The sequence below is a fragment of the Leptodactylus fuscus genome, chromosome 5 (assembly GCF_031893055.1).
Source record: "Leptodactylus fuscus isolate aLepFus1 chromosome 5, aLepFus1.hap2, whole genome shotgun sequence".
Lineage (NCBI taxonomy): Eukaryota > Metazoa > Chordata > Amphibia > Anura > Leptodactylidae > Leptodactylus > Leptodactylus fuscus.
In genome coordinates this window covers 71,043,507-71,069,917 of record NC_134269.1, presented here as the reverse complement: position 1 = coordinate 71,069,917, position 26,411 = coordinate 71,043,507, and the positions used below count along the sequence as shown (strand labels likewise).

The window sequence follows — 26,411 nt, the reverse complement described above, 5'->3', positions numbered from 1 at the left end:
AGTCACATGGAAATTCTCTATTATACATCTCTCATCATGACCACTGTCCCAGTGACATAGTATATTGTAGGTAGTGTTTATGGCATACAGGATTGGCAGATGATGGCCTTCACGTCATGCCTCTGGTACAGTGCTTATCGATTTGTTACTAATATGCATGATACTTTTCCATGGACTTTAAATTTGCGCCCGCCCTGTTCTTTTTTTTTATATAGCAGAGAGCCAACAATTATTCCCGCGATCTTAGTCTGATAGTGGGCATTTATTACATGTGAGGCTCCCCAAATCCCCCCTAGTGTGTGAGATCACAGAAGCGTGGTGAGATCACAGAAGTGTGTATGGCAGCCGGAAGCCTTGTGAAGGCTCCCAGGCCTAACATAGGAATTTAAGTATTGAGACTTGCCTGTGGCTGGCCATAATCATTATAGATTGATTATTCTATGGACTGCATTGCATGATCGAGGATTCAAACTCCCTGCTGGGACTAAAAAAAAAATTAAAAAAGAAAAATTCCAATCTCCCGCTTTCCCTGGATCACATATAGCAAAAAATGAACCATTCCTGTGTCCAAAAATGCCCAAACTATTAAAATATATATATCTAAATAACATTTTTTTTTTTTTATCCCTTACAGCGAACACCATCCAGTGAACACCAACCACCAAGTGATTAAAACTTCAGATGTTCCCCAACCCACAGAAACATAAAAAAAAGTTCTGGGTGTCAGATTATGTTGACTAAAACAATGCATTTTTGCATTATTTTTGTGTATTTTTCAAAGTTTTGGACGTTCATAAAAATATTAAAACATAACAAAAAGTATATAAATATGATATCTCTGTGGTCATGCCAACCCAAAACATATAAAGAAAGCGTCATTTTTACTACAAAGTGAACACTGTTAAAAGAAAACCTTAAATTCGCTATTTATATATGGAAGACATTTATAGTAATGGTTTCCTTGCTTAAATAGAGACATCTTAGCTTTATTAAGCCTACATATCATTTCTTTCCATTACTGCGTACTTTGTACTTCTCCTTGGCTAAAAATACTTCTCCAGGGCTAAAAATACTCCTCAAAAATTATAAAAGGAATGTTTTTACTTTCTCTGTATAGCTCTAAGTGAAGCTGTAGATCTAACACATAGAGCATATCACATCTATGCATATAAGATAATAAGATAAGATAATAATCCTTTAATAGTCCCACATTGGGGAAATTTCAGCATGTTACAGCAGCATAGTAATACAGATACAGGATAATACACAGTAATATATAGTATTACAGATGTAGACACACATAGGCTGAGAAGAGAAGATATACTAGGAGTCCATAGCAGCTAAGGAAGAGAAGAAAGAAAGAAGGAAGACTTTAGAATCATTTAGTTTTCTGTGCTTGGTCTGATGTAGATTATACAGTCTGATCGTGGTAGGAAGGAAGGACTTGAGATAGCGCTCCTTTTCACACTTGGGGTGGAGTAGATGGTCACTTACAGTGCTGCCAAGTCCCATCAAGGTCTCATACATGGGGTGGGAGTTGTTCTCCCTCATGGAGGTCACCACGGACAGTATCCTTCTGTCACCCACCACCTGTACTGGGTCCAGGGGGCTCCCCAGGACAGAGTTGGCCCTTCTGATCAGCCTGTCAAGTCTATTTCTGTCCCTGGTTGATATACTGCTCCCCCAGCAAGCCACATCGAAAAAGATGGCTGAAGCAACCACAGCGTTCAAAAAGGCCCTAAGAAGTGGCCCCTGGACTCCAAAGGCCCTCAGCCTCCTGAGCAGGTAGAGTCTCCTGTGGCCCTTTCTGTGTAGCGCCTCCAGGCGATCAGCCCCGTCTATGATATTCTTTAAGGGGTTGCATTCTGACGTTATCCACTGTTGATTGGATGGTGAATATCTTAATTGTGGGTAGAAGCCTGACCACTGGAACCTCTATCGATCCTGATAACGGAACAGTTCCTCTGTCCTGATGTACTTGTACAATTTTTTTTCGGGTGCAACCCTCTTCCCCCCCCAAAAAAAGGAAAAATAACCAAAATTATCAAATTGTCTGTAAAAACAAGTTCTTTGACTCCTAGTTGTGTAGCATTTCGGAAGATCAGAATTTATAGCTATCCCATCTTCAGTGAAGCATGGGCCAATGCATCAGTCTATTTTTGCTTAGTATGTGTGAACAGCTGTCTATTGCTAAGCTCTGCAATAAACACAAATAACTCAAGTATCTTACTTTACTTTGTCTATCATACTCTATGCAGCAGATGAACAATTACTTATTAGGGTAATAATCTAGATTTAATGTCAAGTCTATTTTCATGTGTAAAGACCTATGACTAACACTACTTTTTCTCTATTAAAGTCTACATGAGGCAGAGGTTGGGCTACACTTGCAAGATGGCCTCTCGGTTGCTGGCACTGTGGATAATGATATCACTGGAGCCTTCAAGATATCAGGTAAATCCAATGTGTATCAATATTGCAACACTGAAGATAATGCATATGGCCGTTCTGTCCACTGGGACAAAATGCTAAGAATGGTTTTGTTCCAAAGTCATTTCTACTTCTTTCTTTGTCTGTACTACTGTATGTATAAAAGGGGTCATAAGTAAAATGCTGAAATAAAGCGCAATTGTGCAATAACCATCTTGATACTGGCTCCAAGCCAAACATAAATTTCAAGTAGACTTGTTGCCCATAGGAAACCATTTTTAAGCTTGATTCAGAGTACAATATATCTGTTCTGTGTTTAGGAGACAGATCAAACGTTAGCCTTCAAGTTCTTGTCCACTAACTTCCATAAAATACATGCTTCAAGAGCCAATAGACACAGTTCTGTGCCATATTGTTGTGCGGCAATTTCACCGCTGTCCCTTGGTTGGAGTAACGGCCAAAATGAACAGCCTCTGCCCACATTAAGACTCCGCAGCTGCAATTATACACAAAGCTAATTTTATGCTTGGCGTCTGTTCACTTTCCAAGTAGAAAATGTTTCATATCAAGACTACTGAGGCAGTTACTGTTATCGCAATAAAATCCTTTGGTGAGCTTTGTCTGGACTCTGACAGTGCCCCTCCTTGAACATGTCAGATCTCAATGCCAACTCTTGCTTATAAAGAAAATGCCAGCCTCAGTCTGCTTTTAGAATATGCTGAACACTAACAGCTTCATGGTTTAGATCAAGATATGTTATCTTCAAAGCAAGTTTTATTGTAACAAATTGTCATTGTACTGTAATGGCGTGTTCATATTTGACGGCTTTGGGGTTCTAGAGGTTGGCAGATATGTTTTATTCATTCAACTCTACTTTCTTTGGTTACTAACATGCAGACAGTAGATGGAAAAGAGTCATACTGTAATGGAGAAGCAGACAGCATATAGGGGGAGATTTATGAAGACTGGTGTTATTAACTCCAGTCTTCATAACCACATTTCAGACTTAACTGACCCTGCATGACCCCTGCACCCCTTTGTTATAATACTGGTGACGTGGCAAACCGTGGCATTTTACAGTCCCTACAAAGTGGATGGGATGCTAGCAAATCCCATCCACAAATCCACAAATCCATCCAGAAAAGTACAGGCAACGTAAATATTGCAATTTTCAAAACTGTTGCGTTTTTGGAAACTGCAGCATGTCAAGTATACCTATGGAAATGCTGGCATTTTCCTTATAGGTGTAATTGAAGCAGAAGGTCCTCTGTGGACTTTCTGTGAAAAGCCCTGCAGGAAGAATCGCAATGCGTTTCCACCACAGTTTTACTCTGCGGCCTGCTCCATGGGGCCATAGCCTAAAGAGGGTTCTCCACGATGGTGCTTGGCATTGGATCCCCACCGATCAGCTGTTTTCAGTACGATGCTCAGCACAAGAGGCAGATGGCTCCAAACAATGTGTAGTGCCCACCTGCTCTGTACACTGTTCTCCAAACAGCTGGTTAGTGAGGATGACAGATGTCAGATACCCACTGATGTAATATTGATGGCTTACTCAAAGGATATGTAGTTTTGGAGAACCCCTTTAATAACCCAGGTCTAAATGGAGAATATCACTGTATGACAGCTGCCAATTTCTAAGTAACCTTTATTACAGTCTTTTTACTGGCGAGTGCATTCCTTGTGACCACTGTGTCACAGATTGTGATTAGTGTTATCCTAAATTTCTTTTGACCTCAGGTATAGAAGGGACAAGACCACTTACACTCTAACCCAGGGGTAGGGAACCTTCGGCTCTCCAGCTGCTGTCAAACTACAACTCCCAACATGCTCCATTCACTTCCATGTGAGTTCCAAGAACAGCAGACAAAGTATGCATGCTGGGAGTTGTAGTTTTGCAACAGCTGGAGAGCCGTATGTTCCCTACCCCTGCTCTAACCCTTCGTTCACATCTGCATTGGTATTCCGTTTGAGAGAGTCTGCATGGGGACCCCCCGAACGGAATGCCAACCGCAATTCCAAGCACTGTGCAGTAAAAGCACATGGACCCCATAGACTATAATGGGGTCCGTGTACTTGACATGCGCTGCCCACATGAATCATGTGGACAGGAAAGTAGATTGTGAAGTACTTTCCTGTCTGCATGTTCTGTGAGGAGATCTGGTGGCAAGCACACGGACCCTATTATAGTCTGTGGGGTCCGTGTGCTTTTACACCACAGCGCTTGCAATTGCGTTTGGTATTCCGTTCTGGGGAATCCCCATGCAGACTTCCCTGGACGGAATACTGACGCAGATGTGAACGAAGGGTAACTGTTGCCTTCTTAACAGGGCTGTGGAGTTAGGTCTAACCACCAACTCTGACTTATGTATTTTTCCACAGCCTGACTCTGACTCTGACTCTCACTCCTCCATAAATGTCTGATAGCCATGGTCAGTCAGAAGCAGTAAAGATCCTCTAATTCATTAAAATCTATTGTTTAAATTCCTATGAAAATAGATATGCAACAAACTATGCATCTAATTATTTATATAACATTAATAATTTTATATTAGTATTAAAATTAATCATTGTATTTTGAAACTGGAATCCGATTCGGTAACTTTTTTCCGACACACACAAATTTTGTTCCAAACATCCGAGTTCACGGCTCGAAATCTGGCTCCACAAACCTGCTTATTAATCAGATTTTTTTTTTATTGTAAGTCTAGAGCCTTTTTATAGACATATCCTTTATTGGAGGGCTACAAAACATGCTTAGAGTATGGTTGTCTCTGTTAGCGAGAAATGCACAAAATCTTTAATTCGATAAATACTTATCCATACGCATATCGTAGAGGACTGCTGTCAAAAAAAAAAAAAAAAAAAAAAAATTGGTCTACACCACAGAATTGAAAAGGGAAGCAAACCAGTTTATGAATCAAAAAGCACATTTTGATCAGCCTCAGAGGGACTTTGTTTTGACTTTTGTGGAGTCTGTTCTCTTCCCCCTCGATTGTTGACTGTCTGAGTCTAAGCATCCCCTTCTGACATAATTTTCTTTGAACGCTGGTAGAGAGGCAGACTTTTCTGGTTGGTTGGAGAGTTGAGCTCATTGGAGCCCCAGGATAACCTGCCTGCTGTATTGCTCAGAACACAATCCAGATATGAAGTCATAAATTGAAATTGCAGGCGTTATGAAACTGAAGAGGAGAGGCTAATGAGAGGGCATACAGAGTTAACCAGAACTGCAGCGATGAAACCATCTCTATACAACTGGAAGCCATAAATTGCCCCCATGCACCTGCTCTCAGTCTAATCTTCACAAGTAACGCTTTAACCCCTACGGTGCCAAATATGGATTCACTAAACGTTTATTGGCCTTTAAGGCTTAACTGTATGCTTCAAGCCTCTTTGTGTAATATATATGGTTAACTCATTGCTATTTCAATCTGTGTGTGAACTTGGGGTTTCTTGAAGTCATGTCCAGAATTATAGGAAACATTGTTACTTTCTTTCAGAAACAGTGTCGCACCAGGCTAATGGCTCTGTCTAGAATTGGAGCCTAGCACTATTAGTCTGGGGCCCCATGTTGTGGAAACACAGCTTTTTTTTGTTGCAGATTTTGTTGTGTTTTTTGATCCAAGGCCATTGATGGATTGTACAGAAGGTAGAAGCACAAGAGCTTCCTATCTATTTCCCATTCCTTCGCATCACTCATGGCTTTGGCTGAAAAAAACTACAATAAAAAAAGGCTGCATTTCCGCAAAGTAGGGGTTTAGTCTTAGGCCCCATGCTGCATCCCGCAGCAAAAAAGCGCTGTGAGAAAAACTGCAGTGCTTTTCACAGAAAGTTTGCAGAGGTTTCCTCTGCAGACTTTCTGCCTCAATTACACCTCTGGGGAAACTGCTGGCGTTTTCGTAGGTAAAATTGTCATGCTGCGATTTCCAAAAATGCAACGGTTTTGGAAATCACAGTGTGTCCAACGCCTATATTTCCCCCCCAAAAGTGGGGATGGGATTCACTAGACTGTGAAATGCCACAGTTCCCACAGCACTTTAGACAGAAAGTTCGTGGAGTTTTCTTCCGTGGACTTTCTCTTACAATTATACCTATGGGGAAACCGCCATTTTATACCATTTCAATAGGTATAATTGACATTGTGTGATTTCCAAAACCACACCAGTTTCAGAAATCGCAGCATGTCTGCATCAGGGTTTTTACCACAAAGTGGGCATGGGATACACTTTACCCTAAGGGCCCATTTACACGGAGTTAACGCGCGTTCATTTTGGCAAAATACACATGCAAAAAATACATGTGTAAAAATAAGACTCCCATTGACTTCAATGCCATTTTTTACATGTGTAAAAAAACACGTCAAAATACTCGTGTAAAATGTCATTGAAGTCAATGGGAGTCTTAGGGCTCGTGCACACGGAGTTAATGCGAGCGTATTTTAGCATAATACACGTGTATAGAATACACATGTAAAAATAACTCACCCATTGACTTCAATGAAATCTTTTACATGTGTAAAAAAATGTGTCAAAATACACGCGCGTTTACTCTGAGCCCTTAGTGTAAAACGCTGTGATTTTCCCGTGGCATTTCTGCCTTGGCCAAATTGTGGCGTTTCTGTCCCGTGGGGCCCGGCCTTAAAGAGATTTCAAGAGAATTGAGCTGAGCTGCGATATCACACACGTGTATTTCTGTAATTTTAGGCAAACCTTTTAAATATGACCTATCAGGGTATATGGATAATATAGATAAGGGGTTCCCTGCTTAGAATCCCCATTTATCACTCAAAACATCCATGCATCAAAAATTCAGACTAAACAGCCATTTAGGTTTTTGCTGGACTTTCAGGACCCATGGCTTCAAAGTGAAATTGATTGTGATGTAATGCCACGAAGACTTATCAAGATATCAGACATATATTAGGGTTTGATACTGAAAATGAATAGCTTAAAGGGAATCTGTTCCTTACTAATAATAGTGCTGTAATGAGGCCTTTAATAATACTGCAAACATACTATTGTGGCAACAAACTGATGCAGAATTAATCATATTGTTATGGATATACAAACCAGCCTGCAAGTGCACCAAGAGCGGGCCTGAACTGCCAGATTTACTTACAGACAGCTGCAAGTGCTTTGGACTTACAGCCCAGTGATATCAGCATCACAACTGTCTGTATACAAATCAGTGCACATGTTGTGTGATATGCATATCTATATAAATGTTATCTCTGCATTCCTTTATTTTATTGTGACCACATAGCTTATATAACGGACACCTACACTACACTATCATTGGTTCGGGAAGCATTTTGAACCTGACGGAGTTCCTGTAAGACATAATAGTTACTTTATCTCTGTGCCTGTGGGGAAAGAGAGCCATAAGAAAGCTTACTCCTGACAGTCCTATTAGATTGGAGCCGAAACATGCTTGCTCGACTGCCACTCCATATAGACATCTTGTTTGAGGGAAGTAAGGGCTCAGGATCCCCTGTTCTATAATCATTGGTGGTCCCAACAGTTGGACCTCAACTAATCTAACATCACCCATTCAGTGTATAGGGGATAAATACTTCTTAGAGGGAGAAACCTTAGGGTAAAGAGAGCAACTGGAAATACACCAGCACATGTCAAAAAGGAGCTTCAAATCCTTATTCACGGGAAAGGTGCCAACTGCCAAGAGTTTGTGACATAACACTATAATGTCTGCTGGAGTTGCACCTGCTGATTTACTGTGTTATAGTACTGGCATCCCTAAAATTGGCTTATAGAACTGGCGTCCCTAAAATTGTCTTATAGAACTGGGGTGCCTAAAATTGGGTGACATAAAATCATACATGCTAACTCTCTCATAATGTATGGTAGGCTCTTGGAAAAAAGGGAGGCTTTGTGTAAGAGTTGACACATCCCTCAAGTGCTGCAGAAACCTAAACTTTCCAGAACCTCTTGGACAGCAATATTTCTTGAATAAACTATATGAGGTGCATTAATGGCACAAGTTCAGCCCAATCTGCACATGCAGGTGGCAGTGCTATACCTCGTAAATTGAGAATAGTCTCTTAAATGTAACATGAACTTGAAAAAAGGGGGAGTCTTTTGTACCCCAAAATTACCCTTCCTTCTGTCACCAGTGTGCAAAATAGCTAGAAGCAACATGCAGGGAAAACAAGACCCACAGATAGCCTCCATGGAACTGTTTGGGGAATACTGCTATAGGGCACAAATTTATGCTCTTATATAAAGTAAATTTGCATGGTGACATTATCCTTTACTCGTCAGATGAATTATTATACATTACCTAAAGAAAAAGTACAGGTTTGCATTCTTTAGTCATTTTATATAGGAAAGATGAGAACCCAATAGACTTGGAGACTCCAAATCTATCCATGTACTTTTACATTATGGTGCACTCTCTCCCATCCCGTGTGATGACTACCAACATGTTCTGCTTTTGATAACTATCATACTAGTTTTCCTGGAAGATTCAGATCAGCCCGCCCCCTCACCTCCTGCCACTTTTAATCCTTAAAACCAAACCAGCTGCCAAAAAATTGATTAAATTTAGACATACTGTCAATTTTAATAACATCTGCTAACCTAATCTATCTGTTTCAGAACTTATACGTATAACAGACTGAGAAGTTTCCATTATACACTTCTCTTGCTGCCTCGCTAGCACATCGTTATTTTTTTCAGCTATGCATGGGAATATTAGGTCTTATCAGACGGCTGCGGGGTTCAGCGCTATATAAAATAACCAAACAACCCCTTCAAGATCTTTTGTGACTTTTGCTAGAACAATTATATGTCTCTGCAGTTAAGTAGCTGTAGTGTCTTTGTGAAAGGAGTGAGCTGATTTTCCCACATATGGATAGTATAGTGGTGTTTATATCATTAATTTCTGTTCTGTTAAAGCTGTAAGGAAGACATGGAGCCCATGTGGTATTAACCAGTGCTTTGGTTTCCGTCTCTCTGATTTCACAGCGGAAAGGCTGCTGTTTTTTCTGCATGCTATATCCTGGCGTCTTTCCCACCTTCTTGATATATAGGGCAGATATATAAAAGCAACATACTGGGAATAACTGCTCAGCTCAGACCTGCTGTGCTTTGAAATATATACTGTTTTATTACTTTTTAAGTTTTATAGAGTTTTATACACTGTATATTTGTGTTAGCTGATACTGACTGATAAATAAAAAATTCAATCTGCAGTTTGTTGTAAATCTAATTTGTTCAAATCAAGGCTCAGATTTTCATTTGGTCCCTTTCCAGTACTCTCACTTTTCCCAATACCATAATACCATAATACAAATTAACATGGCTGAAATTGATATTGAACGTATAGTGCATTGTAGATGTACCTGGCATACTATGGAAAACAATTGCAGTAATCGCACCTTGATATCATGATGTTATTCTCAGTGGTGTACTGAACTGTGCTGGTGTTCAAGATTACTAGGTAACCGCAATAAGTGGCAGATTTTGCTTGTTGTATTATTTTCAATGGGAGGCAGAGATAGGATCAGGATGCTAAAAAATGAAGTGCCCTCATCGATTTAGCTGCTGAATCGGCTGCAATAGGTCAAGGTGCACTGAGAACGAGGAGGAAGCCAAGGCGGATGTTTATATCAAATTCTTCTTAATTTTCTAACATCTGAACGGACCCTAAAACATGTCATGTAGAAAAAGCAGTCCAGTCTTTCATACTAGAGTAGGAGCTGAGCATATTGATATATAGTTTTGTTAGAAATTCAATTTAGTATAGTTTAGCTTATCAATTATTTCTTCTTACTCTGCTCATTCTGGGCTTAGGAGTCCAGTGGGCAGTCCTGCTTAATGATTGACAGCTCAGAATGGGTTACAACAATAAAGGATAACAATAGTGTACAGCAAGCTTACCTATAATCGTCAATGTCAGACAGCTGCTGCCAAGGCAAATAAAATTGTGGGATCAAAAGAAGTATAGATTCTTATGACAAGAACATAGTTATGTCTCCATACAAATCACTGTTATGGCCACACTTAGACTATTAGACACATTTTTGGGCTCCAGTATACAAGAAGGACATAACTGAACTAGAGCGAATGGAGAGAAGGGTGACCAAAATTATTGGAGGAATGGGTGGATTGGAGTACAACAATAGATTAATACACCTGGGGTTATTCAGTTTACAAAAAATACATCTACGGGGAGATCTAAAAGCATTGTACATGATGGGATAGCACAAAGAACTTTCTGAGGATCTTCTTACTCCTGGGCCAATGACAGTGACAAGGGGACATCCACTATGTCTGGAGGAGAGAAAGTTTCACCAGAAACATAGAAGGGGATTCTTCACTGTAAGAACAGCGAGGCTCTGGAATTCTCTGCTCCAGAAAGTAGTGATGGTGGATTCATTGAGCAAGTTCAATTAGGGCCTGGATTCCTTTCTTGAACCGAAAAATATTATGGGTTATTGCTTTTAGATTTTGGTAAGGGCACATTGATCCTGGGTTTTACACTGATTGCCAGATTGGAGTCAAGAAGGAATCCATAAAAAGATAGAAATGGGTGGGCACTCACCAACCGTCGCCGACTATTCAGCATTAAACCTAATGGAGGCAGCCAGCCAATGAGAAGAAACTAAGCCCGAAAATGGATTATGACCTTCAAATAAATCAAAAGTGGATAGTATTCAATCCACACAGACTAAATATAGGCTCATCTTTCCAAGCTGACAAGAACAAAAACATTTATACAGAATACATATAAATACACAAAGAGAAGAGAGAGGCTCGAACAGACTAAAGAGCCACTTGTATTGCATTTTAGGCTTGAAGAAGCGTGACTGTGAACGCGAAACGGCTGTTGCCTCTTTTTGCCAATAGTGCTATCACTCCCTCCCTTTGGATTTCGTTTATTTTTTGCACCTAATAAAGGATATGTTTTAAAGAAAAGAGAAAACCCATGTCGTCCTTTAGAGAACGGTTGGTGAGTGCCCACCCATTTCTATCTTTTTATGGATCTATTTGCCGTTAAAGCTTTTTTCTGGGTAGAGGTGCACCTCCGTCATTCCCTTTGGCTCTTTGCATATTTATCCATATTCCGAGGACATTAACTGATGGTCAATATATGCTCCTATTTCATGTATCGTTGGGGAAGTACAAGCTGTGCTGTCTGCTATTTTTCTAGTTTTTCATAAGTCAAGAAGGAATGTTTTCCCCTGCCATTTGGCAATTGGCATAAGCCTCATGGTTTGTTTTTTTTTGTCTTCTTCAGGATCAATTCTGTAGGCTTATAGGTTGGACTTGATAGACCTGTGTCTTCATCCAACGTCATATACTATCTCATTTTGTAATATTCACCTCTCCAATCTCCTATGACTAAAATGTAAAAAGTCCCTGGATCCCCTACTGGTCTCTAGTTCCTCATTCATCTAAAAACACAGGAAATAACCTGCTTGGCAAGTGGCTGGTTGAGACCAAGAAATAAAGATAGCTGTGGACTTGGGCAATGTTTTTTTTTTTTTATATAACCAGTTCTGAACCTTTTGTAATAATTAATAAGTAAATCCTGATGGACAGCTCTTGTAAACGAGCTAAACTTTACATCAATGTGCTCATCACTTCCTGCTCCATAACATGCTGGATACGGATCAGATTGGGCCACTTTTTCACATGACTGGTTCTCTTTAAAGCAAAAATGTAGAACAATTTGACTTGGGCCTGTAAGGGTTTTCCAAAATTCTTGGCCATGTGTGACTGAATGATGACTGCATGCATAGACAGCTTTTTACCTTTTATTCTTGCAGTATAGTTGCTTTAATATCTTAGACAGCTGTTTTCCTTTTAATTCAGGATCAGATTTACTGTACTACAATTGCTACATTCACATATGTTTTGTTCTTTCTGTTGCTCTGTTCCATCATAAGAGCAGAAGAACAATAAGATCAGAGAAAAAGGATCCATTTAATAACAGACAACGGACAGAATCTGATGGATCTCTTTGACTTTAAAGCCCCATGCAGACTACCAAGTGTGCTTCCGGTATGGGGTAGAGTTTGCAGCACTTATATGACGCCCAGAGTGACATATGAGTGTCATCCGAGTGCATTCCATGATGCTCACACTTCTGTTGGGGCTTCTGATCCATTCTGTTCTGATGACTCAGAGTAGTATAGGACCTGCTCTATAATAATTCATGTCATCAAAAAAGAATGGATTGAAAGCCCTCATAGACATCAATGCTTCACGCAAGGCACTCGGATGTCAGTCTAAATGTCATCCAAGTGCATTCTGCTGCAAATTCAGTCCCACATTGGAAGCACGCTCGGTCATGTGCATGGAGCCTAATGGAATCTGTGGGGTATCTATTATTGTGACCATTATTTTGTTGGGCAACAAATTCCTACAACCAAGACTTTTTTGCCCATAATTTTAATTTTGGACAGACTAATTGAACCTCTGAAGCAGATGTGGCCTAAGTAGATCACACTATGACTTCAGTTACTGCCTATAACATAGATGGTATAATTGTGCTTTTCGGTAAGGTTGTAGCATAAAGGGTTATTTTAATGGTGGCAAAATCTACATTAGAAGTAAACTCTCCAGACTCTTGTCAAAAATAAACATTAAGCTAATAGATTGAATGCATTGTCATCCTATAATTTATATTAGAAGCCATATACATACCTAAAATGGCTGTAAATAATGATTTAGGGTAAATTGACACATGGTCTTTTTGGCAAAAGGGATGTGTTTTTTTGTTAGCAGTTGTTGGCACGCCTGTATGTTTTTCTATAGGAAAATATGAAACTTTTTTTATTGCATTTTTTCACTTTCCTGCTTTTTTTTGGAGAAGAGCTTTTTTTGGAAAATGCAACATGTCCCTGGTAAGGAAGGGGGAAAAGCCCAATCCAGAGTTTGTTGGGGACTCCTAGGACTCTTTTTCCACCACTGGGAGTGTCCTATTGAAAAATGTAAATAGTCGGTGGATGTGGTGAAAGGTCCAACTTAAGAACTAGGTTGTATAATAGCACCGTAATTCTACCAAGTGATTGAAACCTATCCACGTACAATCCTCCTGAAAAACTGATGGAGCATAGAGTCTATGTTCTGTAGCAGGTCCCAGTATGTAATAATAAAAATTATAGACCTCTTCATTCTTTGTTGGTGGGAAATCTTGCGAAGTCGCCAGTGTACTAAATACTTACTTTCCCTGCTGTATATGAAAAATACCTACAAATTCTCTATAGCGTATTGTACTTTTCTGGTAATGCTGACTTACTCAAAGTCCAGATTTGACATTACACAATTCCAATATTAATTTCTCATTGCGGTTTGGAAATTGTTGGAGTTCTCATCCATGCTGGATCATGATGGAGCTAAGAATGACATATCTAAGCACTCTCTTATCTGCTCTACACCTATTGTATCTGATAAAGACCAAACCTGTTGTGCAAAATCTATTGTGCAAGCCCGAGAGATGCACTGGGTGTGTAATTGCTGAAAAGTGCACTTGCTACTAAGTGTAGCTGTTGACAGTCTGATAACAGATTAATACTCCACTATCAAACCAAACACAACATTCACTTCTGGCCTCATTATTTCGTGACGGCCTCTTTCCTGTACTGTGAAGCAGTGCCATGAGGAAATACTTGGGAAAAAGGCTCAACTCAACTGAACATAAATCTCTCTAACTTGGTCACAAAAACACAAATAGTGTGTTCCTGGGCCTGGCTTCACAGGAGACTTTAAGGACAGCAGCTGTGTAAAGCATAAGTTATCTGTATTTTGCTTGTCCAAGATATTAGGAAATGCCATTTGAAAGTCCAAAGAAGCGAAGCGGGTCTGTACTGACTCCACTAATTCAACTTGTCTAGAGGAGATAAATCCAAACTTTGTTCAACAGTGTGCGGGTTGTGCCTCTCTGAAATGTATCCGATACTGCACTCGGTATATAAGTGTACATAGGCATACCATAATTACTGTTCTCACTTTCACAAACATGCTTTGGTTTGCTTCGCATACTTAATCTAATACTGGTGACCTAGCTTATAGAAGAACTTCACCTTCATGCACTGTCAACATTTTCATATGGATATAATCCACATCAAAACATTAAGTAACTTTGCAAATATATAGCTTGCTTTACAGTCTATGCATTAGACCATTCCAATCTAGATCTACCTACATCATTATTTCAGCTTCAGAGCTGTTCTACCTAAAAAGGACTTGTTACCAGCTATGAAAATCCCAGTCACATACATCACCTGATGGGTGTAGACACCATTTTGGTGTTTTGCTTTTAGAAATCCATTAGGCCATTCCAATGATATAAGCTTTCTTATGTTGCTGCAAAATAAGCTATATTAGCTAAGTGGGTGGTGATACGGTAGTCTCCCAGGGATGGGGTGTCTGTGTGCTACATGTCAAGCAATGTTAATATCCTAATCTGCATCAACACTAAAAGGACTTATATCTTTGGAAAGGCTGAACAGATTTGGATAAAAAAAAAAAACACAACTATGTTCAGGGTGACAGCACCTATCAGATGATGTATGCATGTTTATGGAATTTTCCAAGATGGTGACAGGTCTTCTTTAAAACTCGTCCATAATACAGTGCAACAGAGATTTGCATTATAGGATATAAGAGAGTGTCTGCTGAGAAACTGCTATAATACAGGTTATAACTCCTGAGCAATACAATACAGCCTATTCAAGAATAGGGCTAGACCATAATTACATATGACAAGTATCAACACGTTTTATTAAGGCTTATTAAAAGAGAGACATAAAAACAAGGAGGTGCAATGCACCATAAAAATAGTCACATAATACACATGGTCCAATGTACAAAAACAGTTGGCATATACACACTACTGTGAAAAAGTGTTAGGCACTATGTAAAAAATGCTGCAAAGTAAGCAAGCTTTCAGAAAATAGAAGTGTTAATAGTTTATTTGTATTAATTAACATAATTATAAAATGAACAAAAACTAAATTTAAGTACAATCAATATTTGTTGTGACCATACTTTGGAGGAGGAGCCCTGTTAGTAATATTATGACCCTAGATTCCTGATCTCGACATGATCCAGTCTGTCTTGGATTACATGGAGAGACAGAAGGATTGGAAAAGCCTACATCCTCAGAAAATCTGTAGTTCACTCTCCAAGATATCCAGGACAACCTCCCTGCCGAGTGTCTTCAAAGACTGTGTGGAAGTGTATATAGAAGAACTGATGCTGTTCTGAAGGCAAAGGGCGATCACACCAAATATTGATGTCATTTAATGACATTATTTCCCTTTTGTTCATCCACTTCATTTTGTTAATTGACAAAAATAAACTACTGACACTTCTATTTTTGAAAACATTATTTTCCCACCTGCCCAAAACTTTTGCACAATACTGTAAATACACGGTATCCACATGCAAGTCACGAATATGTATACTATGGGTTGATGGTTGTTTAGTAAATTGTATTGCTTTAGGCTAGGTTCACATCTAAGCTTGGGTTTCCATACAGGAAGTCCACTTGGGGACTCCCCAAATGGAAACCTAATCCACATAAAAAACCCATAGGAAACCCATGGAGCCCATAGACTAAAATGGGATCCACGTGGTTTCTGCCTGAAAAGGGCAAAAAATACGGAGACAACAGCGCTGCTTGCTGTTTCTATCGGCATTTTTCTTGCGGGGGGCGGAATCCCCGTACAGATTACAAGAGCAGATGTGAACAGAGCCCAAGACAATTGTATGTATGCCCTTTACCTGCTGTATACAAACATAGACACCTAGGAAAAACATACAGATACATCCGTGCAAATAAAAGCAGGAAAAACAACTTCTGATTGTTCATCCAGTTCATGTTACTATTGCCTGAGTATAATGTATGCAGGAAGAAATGTCATTGAGATTGTCTTCTGGCAGTATCTGTTCACCTGCGTGTTAACTCACTGTTTCCACAATCCTTTTAACAGAGTCCAGCAGCAGATATCCCATTGGAATAGAGAGCCTGTCAAGAAGGGTTTTTCTTCCTCCCCATGACTTGTTCATTCTTCCTCAGGGGAAGTTGATTCAATAAGATGAGCACGCAATGTAAAAAAAATTCTGCTGCTATTTTGGAAATAGAGGCCTTGTGTTTCACAGCTCCAGAAGTAACGGCCTAACCACGTGAATAGTTAACTCTTACAGTTGCTCCGAGGTTATGGAATGTGCTGGATAACAATGTATATAATCATGGCTGTCTTGGGACTTACTTTTAAAATGAAAGACTTTTTATTTGGCTGTACAGAAAGTTTCTATGTAACCTTTGTACAAGACCTTGAGTCACATGGCCCCTATCGCAGAGGTCAGTATTAAAGTATGAAGTAATATTTAGATCCTAAAACACTTCAGAGAGCAAAAAAACACAATCATTCTTGGATCCGTAACATTGTGTACATTACTTTATTGGAAAGTTTGCTTTTGTGCAAAAGAATCTGTCACCAGACCAACGCTTATAAATTTGGCTTAGCTAGTAGTGGTATTTGTCCCCCTTAGGGTCCATTCACACAGAGTTTTTTGGCAAGGATTTTGGCGCTGAATCCGTGTCAGAATCCATGTGGAAAAACTGTCTCCCCATAGAGTGCTATGGGTTCTACTAGCTTTTTTTTTTCCGCTAGCGGAAAAAAAGCTTTCTTCAGGCGGATTCCGCCTGCAAAAACCAAAACAGTCAGAAAATCCACATGGAATTGACAAAAATTTCCTAAATTGGCAAATTTCCTAATTCCTGAAGCGGATTTTTTCCCTGCCAAAATCCTTGCCAAAAAAATTCTGTGTGAATGGACCCTTAGGGTCAAAGGGAGGCTTTATTCAGCGCTGAAATTCGACACCAAATTCCTCACCATTTTCCTCCATGTGACTTGACCCTTAAGGGGAAACTCTGCTGAAAACCACACAATGGTAATCACAACAGGGTTTTTTTCAATGGGAAAAAAAACATGGTGGTGGTTGGCGTCCATGATTTAAAATAGACATAACTAATACTCTCCTCAGCGCACTGGGGTAACTTTAGGGGTCACAGTGGTTGCAACTAGGCCCAAAGGTTTATCTTTTAAAAGGTCTGTTCCCACGGAGTAATGCTGCGCTCATTCTGACACATAAACACGTGTCAGAGTGAGCACTTCAAAACAGAATCCCATTGACTTTAATGGGTTCCGTCTTACGTGCGCTACACATTGAAATCAATGGGAGGCATTTTAACCCATTGATTTCAATGTGTTACGCACGTTAAACGGAACCCATTGAAGTAAATGGGATTCTGTTTTGAAGTGCTCACTCTGACACGTGTTTATGTGTCAGAATGAGCGCAGCATTACTCCATGGGAAAGGGCCCAAAAAGTGCTGTATGGTGTGGTTGATTTCTCATGGCCAGAGTTTCCCCTTAAACTGTTCTGTTCAGCGCTGACTTCAAGAACTGTGGGGGTAGGCGGACGCTTCATAAACTTCCAGACAGTGATCTTATAGTATGGCCAGTTTAACATAGAATAGTCTACATGCTTGCATGTTATAATATAATCCAATAATTAAAATAGCTGCCTTGAGCAGTCACTCGATACCTTATATCTTATAGTAGAAGTAGTCTTTATTTAGGTCTGTTTAATCAAATCTCTCTTAATGTTCACATTGTTGATGGCCCTTTGATCCTATGTGTATTTTTATAGTCCTTTAAAAGAAAAATCTTGTTACTCCGTGACTCCAGTATACACTGTATTCTGTCTGCGATCGTGTGAAACTAGGAATCCAGATTTTCTCAGCATCTGGTCTTATTCCTGTACCATAAAAGCATTTTATCAGGTGCACCAGACCATCTCTTTTGGCAGGAAGCATGCTAGGAGCAGCCATTTTTACTGTTCTCTACAAAAATGTATAATATATATATACACACGCACTTTAGTTTTCAGGTACTCGGGTCTTAGTGCCTTATATGGTTGAGCATCTATTGCCAGTAAAAGGACATTTCCAGCAATTTTCAAGATACTGTTGGATTGGACTCTCTCTCTCTCTCTCTCTCTCTCTCTCTCTCTCTCTCTCTCTCTCTCTCTCTCTCTCTCTCTCTCTCTCTCTATATCTATATATATATATATATATATATATATATATATATATATATATATATATACATACACACACACACACACACATACACATACAAGGATAGTTAGCTCAGATTTGTGGAAATCAAAATCAAACATGGCAGAGTAAGTGTTACCAGCAAGTGACTTTCACAACATTTCATCCTCCATATCATATGCCAAGTGAAACTGCTGCCTAGAATTCAGGGCAGGAAAATGCCAAAAACAGGCCCCTGAACAGCTTTCCGAAGCAGTGAAGAAGCAACATGGAAATTCACTTTAGGTTGCTGTCCAATACTGTGGTGCAATATACGTTTAAAGAGGTAAATAAATGAAGACAGGGCCCGGTATAAGGTGGTGCGGCGAAGAGGGGAGAGGTCTAGATTTGTGGCCAAGGGAATTAGAATTTATTAGGCTGGAATGCTGGCAGGAGTTTACAATTTTACTAACTTTTTCATGAAAAGGCGTTTTCAATTTTATACACAATATAGTGGACGCAGCATTATTTTTATGTTGTGGTATTACTAAGGGGAAATGTATTGGCAATGAGCAAGAGCTAGCAGTATGAAAAAAAAAAAAAAGACTTAGAAGTAAATATCTAGTTTTCCCTTTAGTTAGTGAACAGTCTTAATTTAATTTTTGTAATTTTGTTTTTGACATTTTATTATAAGCTTATACAGGAAAGCCTGTGGAATAGGCATGATCAATTACTGCCCCCGTTGTTAAAGGAGGGGCACTAGTCTTACCATCTGGTCTGCATATAAAGTGTATCCACACCCAGAGCTCAGCTCTCTAACTCCAACTAATAAGGCTCCATTCTCACAGAGTAACGCGCCGCTCATTCTGACACGTAAACATGTGTCAGAGTGAGCGCAGTAAAACAGAATCCCATTGACTTCAAAGGGTTTGGTCTTACGCGTGCTACCCATTGAACTCAATGGCAGGCACGTATCACATTGAAAGCAATAGGTAAAAAAGCCTCCCATTGAGTTCAATAGGTAGCGTGCGTAAGACTGAAGCCATTGAAGTCAATGGGATTCTGTTTTACTGCGCTTACTGTGTCACATGTTTACGTGTCAAAATGAGCGGCGCATTACTCCGTGAGAATGGAGCCTTAACATATCTAAGAAACTAAACATTGTAGTGGCCACACCAGGTACTGCAGCTCAGCTCCCATTCACTTGAATGGAAGCTGCACTGAAGGCCCTCCCCCAGGGCACCGACTGCCACATTTGCATATCTCCAAATCTAGCACGTCCAGTGGCCATTGTCATCTATTAGCCTTATTTACTGCAAAAGAACAATTACGTATTACATTACATTGAGCAGTGGCTTACCGTTGCATTGGAGCAGATATACTCTGTTTATAATAAAGATGAAGCATAAATTATCTGTAGTCACCTGAGCATTAGCAGATACTTGGGTTAGATAAGCCCTTAGTCATCCTTTCATTCCATCATTGTAAAACTTTACTAAACTACAAGCAGAACTGGCAGGTATATGTGGAAGCACAGGGCAGACTTTAGCGTGATGATAGAATGAAATAGTGTTTTCTAGGCTGATCCTCCTGCCTTTTGGAATCCAAGAAGATACAGCTCTATGTCCTGGCGTGTTTGAACAGCTGTCAAAAATGAGCGGAGGAGAAAGCAGTTGTACGCTCCAGGCAAACCACAATAGGTAGCTGCAAGATTTGTTCTGCTCTTGCATAACTGTATATTTGAAACGTACAGAGATGGGCCACCTCACCCACTCATATGGACAGATGTCAAAGCTCTGGCTTACAATGCTTTCATGTATACTTGTATTATATATATTATATTATCACTAGTGAAGACACTCTAACTATTGTTTGCTAGAGTATATTTTCTAGAGCAATCGGTGCTATACAAAGCTCTTTCCTTTGCTATGGCCTTATGGACAGTATGTTACTGGAGGATTTGTCTGCTCCCTGCTGGGGAAGTCATGAAAAAAAAAATCAGCGGTAATCTTGAGTCAAAGGGGTTGTCAACATACAGTTAAAAACAGTGATGTGATGTTAGTAAGCCAAACCACTATCTCTGACTCTACATCCGGCTCCGACTCTGACTCCTTTGTAATTACTGACAGCCACGGTCAGAAGCAATAAACCTTCTCTAAGTCAGGAAGAAAATAGTGTTGGAATTCCTAAGAAAATAAATACCGTACATACTCGAATGTCGACCCAAATATGATCTGAGGCCCCTAATTTTACCGCAAAAAACTGGGAAAACTTATTGACTCGAGTATAAGCCTAGGGGGGGGGGGAAATGCAGCAGCTACTGGAAAATTTCAAAAATTAAAATGGTCAGAGTTTTTGGGTGCAGTAGTTGCTGGGTGCTGGGAAAGGGGAGGGGGTGTTTTGGTTGTCTGTCTGCCCCTTCCCTGAGCTTGAGGACTGTTCCCCCCCCCCCCCCCAACTTGGAATTCAGCCTGGCTTGAATATAGGATATCTGCAGTGCTCCTATTAACCCCTTCCCGACGGAACAGGAGCACTGCAGATAACCTATATTCAGTAGAGCGGGCACTTTCAGACACAGGGATACCTAATGTGTATATGTTTTACAGTCATTTTCTACTTTTATATGTATTCTAGGGAAAGGAGGGATTTAGAACTTTTATTTATTTTATTTTTTTTATATTTTTTAAAGCTTCTTCTTTTTCACTATTTTATGGGAGATTCTATACATTGCTATTGCGGTTGGTCATAGACCCCCCCCCATTTAAAATAATTAATAATTTTATTTTGAAGCCAGAGTCTGTAACTTTTTTCTTAGATTAGCGAAGTAATGGTTCACTGACAATGAAGTAAAGGTGCTGGATTAGTCCCCAGACCTCATCCCAATGGAACACTTGTGGGTAGAGATGAAGAAGTGAGTCAACCAGTTTGCACCAACATTGGGAACATGTAGAAGAGACCTGGGATCAGAATTCACTCAGGTCTCTTCTACATGTTCTTCAGTGTTGCAAGCCAAATGTGGATTTACAAATTACTAATAAATTAATAAATTTTAATTTAGATTTTTAGGAGCAAAACAGTAACAATGCAGTTACATAACAAGAATCTGCATAACTACTCATATGCTATATAGTTACAAGTCAAATTTATGTATGAGATAGGGCCACGCGGTGGCTCAGTGGTTAGCACTGCAGACTTGCAGCGCTAGAGTCCTGGTGTTCAAATCCCGCCAAGGGCAAAAATCCATCTGCAAGGAGTTTGTATGTTCTCCCCGTGTTTGCATGGATTTCCATCCCATATTCCAAAGACATACTGATAGGGAAAAATGTACATTGTGAGCTCTATGTATGAGATAGCCTAGATGACTGTCTATAAAATGAAGGTAGTCTCACATTGGAAGCTGTAGTGGATGGTGAGATATGGAACCTGAAAGTCAAATGTTAAAAGCATTGTTACCCTTTTGTTCATCAGTGCATGAACTGGGCACAAGTTGACCCACCACATAGTATAATGTACCACAGTGACCCCTTCACACAGTATAATGTCCCATAGCAGCCCTCCACATATCATCATATCCCATGGTGGCCCCCCATACAGTATAATGTCTCTGAATGGCTCCTACACTAAAAAAATGAAAAAAAAAAAATCAAACAAACAAAAGCAAAACGCATACCTAGGGATAACTAATCCGGTTCTCATTACACATTTTTCCAAACTTTTGGATTGGACCAAACCCAAAAATGTGTGTGTTTGCCACTCACAAATCACTATTATCCAATGTATTCAATACAATCCCAAAGGGAGAAGGTAGATGGTTGCATGTAAACGAGCATTGTAATAAGTACAGATAATGATGCTCATAGTGCTCATCATTTATTTTACTCAGTAACAGTTCATTTCAGTTCAGCTGAAAAACACCTAGTGAGAGTGATTTAAGTCCTGTGTGTGAACGGAAACACTGTGGAGTTCAATGAGGATTTTTACATGAGCATTTTTTCCACTCTCCTCATACAATACAGCCAAAGTTTAGTAAGTTGCTCTAGAGCTTTTGCTGATCATAGCTACTATAGTCATTGAAAATAGCACGTTGTCAGCTGACATGTTAAATCGTGCACAAAGATACTTCATATTGTCTTCTAACATTGATGAGCCTTTTGTTACTTTGTGTAGAGTTTTCTACTCTATGGTATAATAGGAGAGTTAATATAATGTATTCAAAGTGTATAGTAGGCAGAACAACTAATATAAGTCATCCTTTAAAGAGGAACTTTTATCACCTCCATTGACTCAAATTTTTGTATCCTTCAATAGAAACTACCGTATTTTTCGGACTATAAGACGCACTTTTTTCCCCAAAATTTTGGGGGAAAAGAAGGGTGCGTCTTATAGTCTGAAGGTGGCGCCTGGCATCCGCTGTAATAGAGAGGCGGAAGCCGGCAAGTGATAGACGCCATTACAGGTGCCGGGGTCTGAGACATCGCTGCGCATCCTCTGCCCTGCAAGAAGCCGGCAGCGGCAGGGGCTCCTCCGTGCCCCCGCCGCTGGCTTCATGCAGGGCAGAGGATCGTAGCGATGTCTCAGGCCCCGGCGTCTATCCCTCCCCGGCATCCGCCTCTCTAGTACATCGGATGCCGGGTCAGTATCGGTGGCCCCTTCTCCCCCGAACCTGTGCCTCCCCCGTACCTGTAAAGTTGCAGGCCGGCTCCTGCGCGGCGATATCGCAGGAGCCGACCTGTTCGGGTGACAGCCGGGAGCCTAATGAAGGCTCCCGGCCTGTCACGGCTATATTAGTATTGCGGCTGGTCTCTATGACCAGCCGTAATACTAATAGACAGAATGTCCCATAGACGGCAATACAGTTGTATTGCCGTCTATGGGACTTGCGATCAAGTGACCGCAGGTTCAAGCCCCCGGGGGGGAATAAAATAGTAAAAAAAAAAAAAAAGCTTTAAAAATATGAAATAAATAAAAGTTCTAAATTACCTCCTGGTTTTTTTTCAATACAAGGTGATCTAAGCAATAGATATCCCCCAAAATGGTATAACTAAAAATTACAGCTGGCCCCGCAAAAAAAAACGCTCTATGCGTCCCCGTACAGCTGCAGGGTCACCTGTCAATGTGGCCTTGCAGCTGTTCCAAAACTACAACTCCCATATATTAAATATTTTACCAGTGTTTGCTTCAAAATTTTTTTTCCCTATTTTCCTCCTCTAAAACCTAGGTGCGTCTTATAGTCCGAAAAATACGGTACTCCACTGATTCTGGTATTCTTGGAAATTTTTTTTGCCTCCTACCATTCCTGAGCAATACGCACTGTTAGTTTCAGTAAAGAATATTTTAAAGAGGACCTTTCATGTCCCTGGGCGATTTTATATACCGCTAGAAAGCTGACAGTGTGGTGAATTCAGCCTTCCTGTTATGTGCCTGGGTGCAAGAGATATTGTTGCCCTTACCGATATCTCTACACTGTCAGAAGGTCGTTCCTGACAGTCTAGCTGGGCTGTGAGGAACAACCCTCCTGACAGTACGGTCCATAGCCCTTTACTGACAGAGGGGGGGGGCCTTACTGCCTAGCCATGGCGCGTCATGGCTGGGTGGTAAGGAATGCCCCCCTTTGACAGTACAGAGCTATGGACAGACTGTCAGGAGGGGCGTTCTCAGCTAGACTGTCAGAAATGCCCTTCTGTCGGTGAAGAGATATCAGTAAGAGCACCGATATCTCTTGCATCGGGGCACATAATGGGAAAGCCGACAGTGTGCTGAATTCAGCACAATGTCGGCTTCCTAGCAATATATAAAACCGCACGTGCCCGAGGACATGAAAAGCCCTCTTTAACTAGGCTCTCTACAATCATGCGGGTGGTCCTGGGCTGAAACAGACAGTTTGAGACCACCCACCTGACAGTAGAGAGTCTAATTAACTTATTAGTTGCCTATTGATGATGCAGACAATTGGAGTTGATGGAGATGGTGAAAGGTCTTTTTCAAAACCGGATTAAAAATAAAAACAAATGTAAAGCCTGGTGTGATTGGTTGCTTGGACAGCACCACTATTTTATTTTTTTTAATGAAATACCCCCAATATGTCTTCTTTAGCACTTTATTAAGGAGCACCAGCCCAAGTTACTAACTTTTTGAGCTACTTTCAGACATTCACTGTGTAAGCTGTTAGCAGATGCCAAAGCCAAAGATCTTTGTTCTCAGTTTACTGTAAAAATGAAATGTAAGATTTATTAGGATTAAGTGTTTAATAATATAATATGCAGCACATGTTACAAACACCACTCGGAATAAATTGTAGAAAATAAACATCTGATGTTTAAATAGGATTTAATGGAATGTAGTGCTTCGCAATGAGATTTTCATGCAAAAATAGAGATTTTCATTTGAAAAAATATAATTTTAAGAGAGTTGTATTTGAAAGAGCAGTAGATTTAGTCTGAGAGAGAGAGAGAGAGAGAGAGAGAGAGAGAGAGAGAGAGAGAGAGAGAGAGAGAGAGAGAGAGAGAGAGAGAGAGAGAGAGAGAGAGAGAGAGAGAGAGAGAGAGAGAGAGAGAGAGAGAGAGAGAGAGAGAGAGAGAGAGAGAGAGAGAGAGAGAACTGCCTCATGCATTAACAACCCCAATTCTCATGTAATTCACGCAGCTTCCAGTGCAAGGGAATGCTCAGATATGGAATTATGTCCCAGACACCATACATTATTTCCCAGCACAGCATACTACATTTTCTTAGGGTAGGACCACATAATTAAAGGCAATGGCTGAGATTTTAGGAAGAACACAAATTGATATAACATAAAAATAACATATATACATTAGTTAAATTCCCCATCACAGTGGTACCAGCTGGTCCTAGTGTGACGTCATGTATAGTAATCACTGGTCTCAGCAGTCACATGGTGTATAATGCATGTCTTTCCATTGACTCCAGTAAATGGTTTCAGTGGTCATGTGAATGATGTACATGATGTTATCACTGCAGGGCTGGTAGGAACCAGAAAACTTGGTGTAGGAGGGGAATTGACTGATAAGTATAGGTTGTTTCTTTTTTTCTATTTAATTCCTGCTCCCAGGCAGCCCATTTTCACATGCTCATAACCTTCTATTTGGACTTTATTGCTAGTTTTAAGGACATATTACTTGGTCACTGCTGCTGGACCCAATGGGTTCTTATTAGAGATGAGTGAGTAGTATTCGATCTAGTAGGTATTCGATCGAATACTACGGTATTCAAAATATTCGTACTCGATCGAATACTAGTAGCTATTCACAGTAAATATTCGATTCAGAGCCAACATTGGCTGAATGCTATACAGTGTATAGCATTCGGCAAATCAATGCTGGTTCTGCAGCAGGCTCATCCTTGATAGTCGGGAGAGCTGGCAGCTTGCTGTTATGAGGGAGCTTACTTTTTCTCATAGGAATGAATTGACCAGCATTGATTGGCCAGTGTACAGCATTCGGCCAATCAACGCTGGTTCTGCCGGAGGCTCGTCTGTGAGGATGCAGAGTCAGAGATCGGACCACAGCAGTCTCCATTGTGGTCCGATTTTAGACTCCGCCTCCTCACAGATGAGCCTCCGACAGAACCGGCGTTGATTGGCTGAATGCTGTACACTGGCCAATCAACGCTGGTCAATTCATTCCTATGAGAAAAAGTAAGCTCCCTTGTAACAGCTAGCTGACAGCTCTCCTGACTAGCAAGGACGAGCCCGTGGCAAATCAACGTCCTTGCAGGCTCGTCCTTGCTAGTCAGGAGAGCTGACAGCTTGCTGTTACGAGGGAGCTTACTTTTTATCAGCGCAGCTGCAAGCGCTGTGCATTAAGCGCATGGACCCCATAAACTATAATGGGGTCCGTGCGCTTTAACTGCACAGCGCTCCTCCTAAACACTCTCCTCCTGCTACTC

The 26,411-nt window shown here is 40.4% G+C and overlaps 1 protein-coding gene across 1 annotated transcript in view; it reads left to right on the top strand.

Annotated features, from left to right (window-relative positions):
* ADAMTSL3 (ADAMTS like 3) overlaps positions 1-26,411 on the top strand; it is a 312,808-nt gene that overhangs the window by 6,622 nt on the left and 279,775 nt on the right. The window contains exon 2 of the mRNA XM_075273425.1: positions 2,360-2,454. Within this exon, the coding sequence (XP_075129526.1) occupies positions 2,365-2,454 (90 nt within the window). The 5' untranslated portion in view covers positions 2,360-2,364. The remainder of the gene's footprint in view (positions 1-2,359; positions 2,455-26,411) is intronic.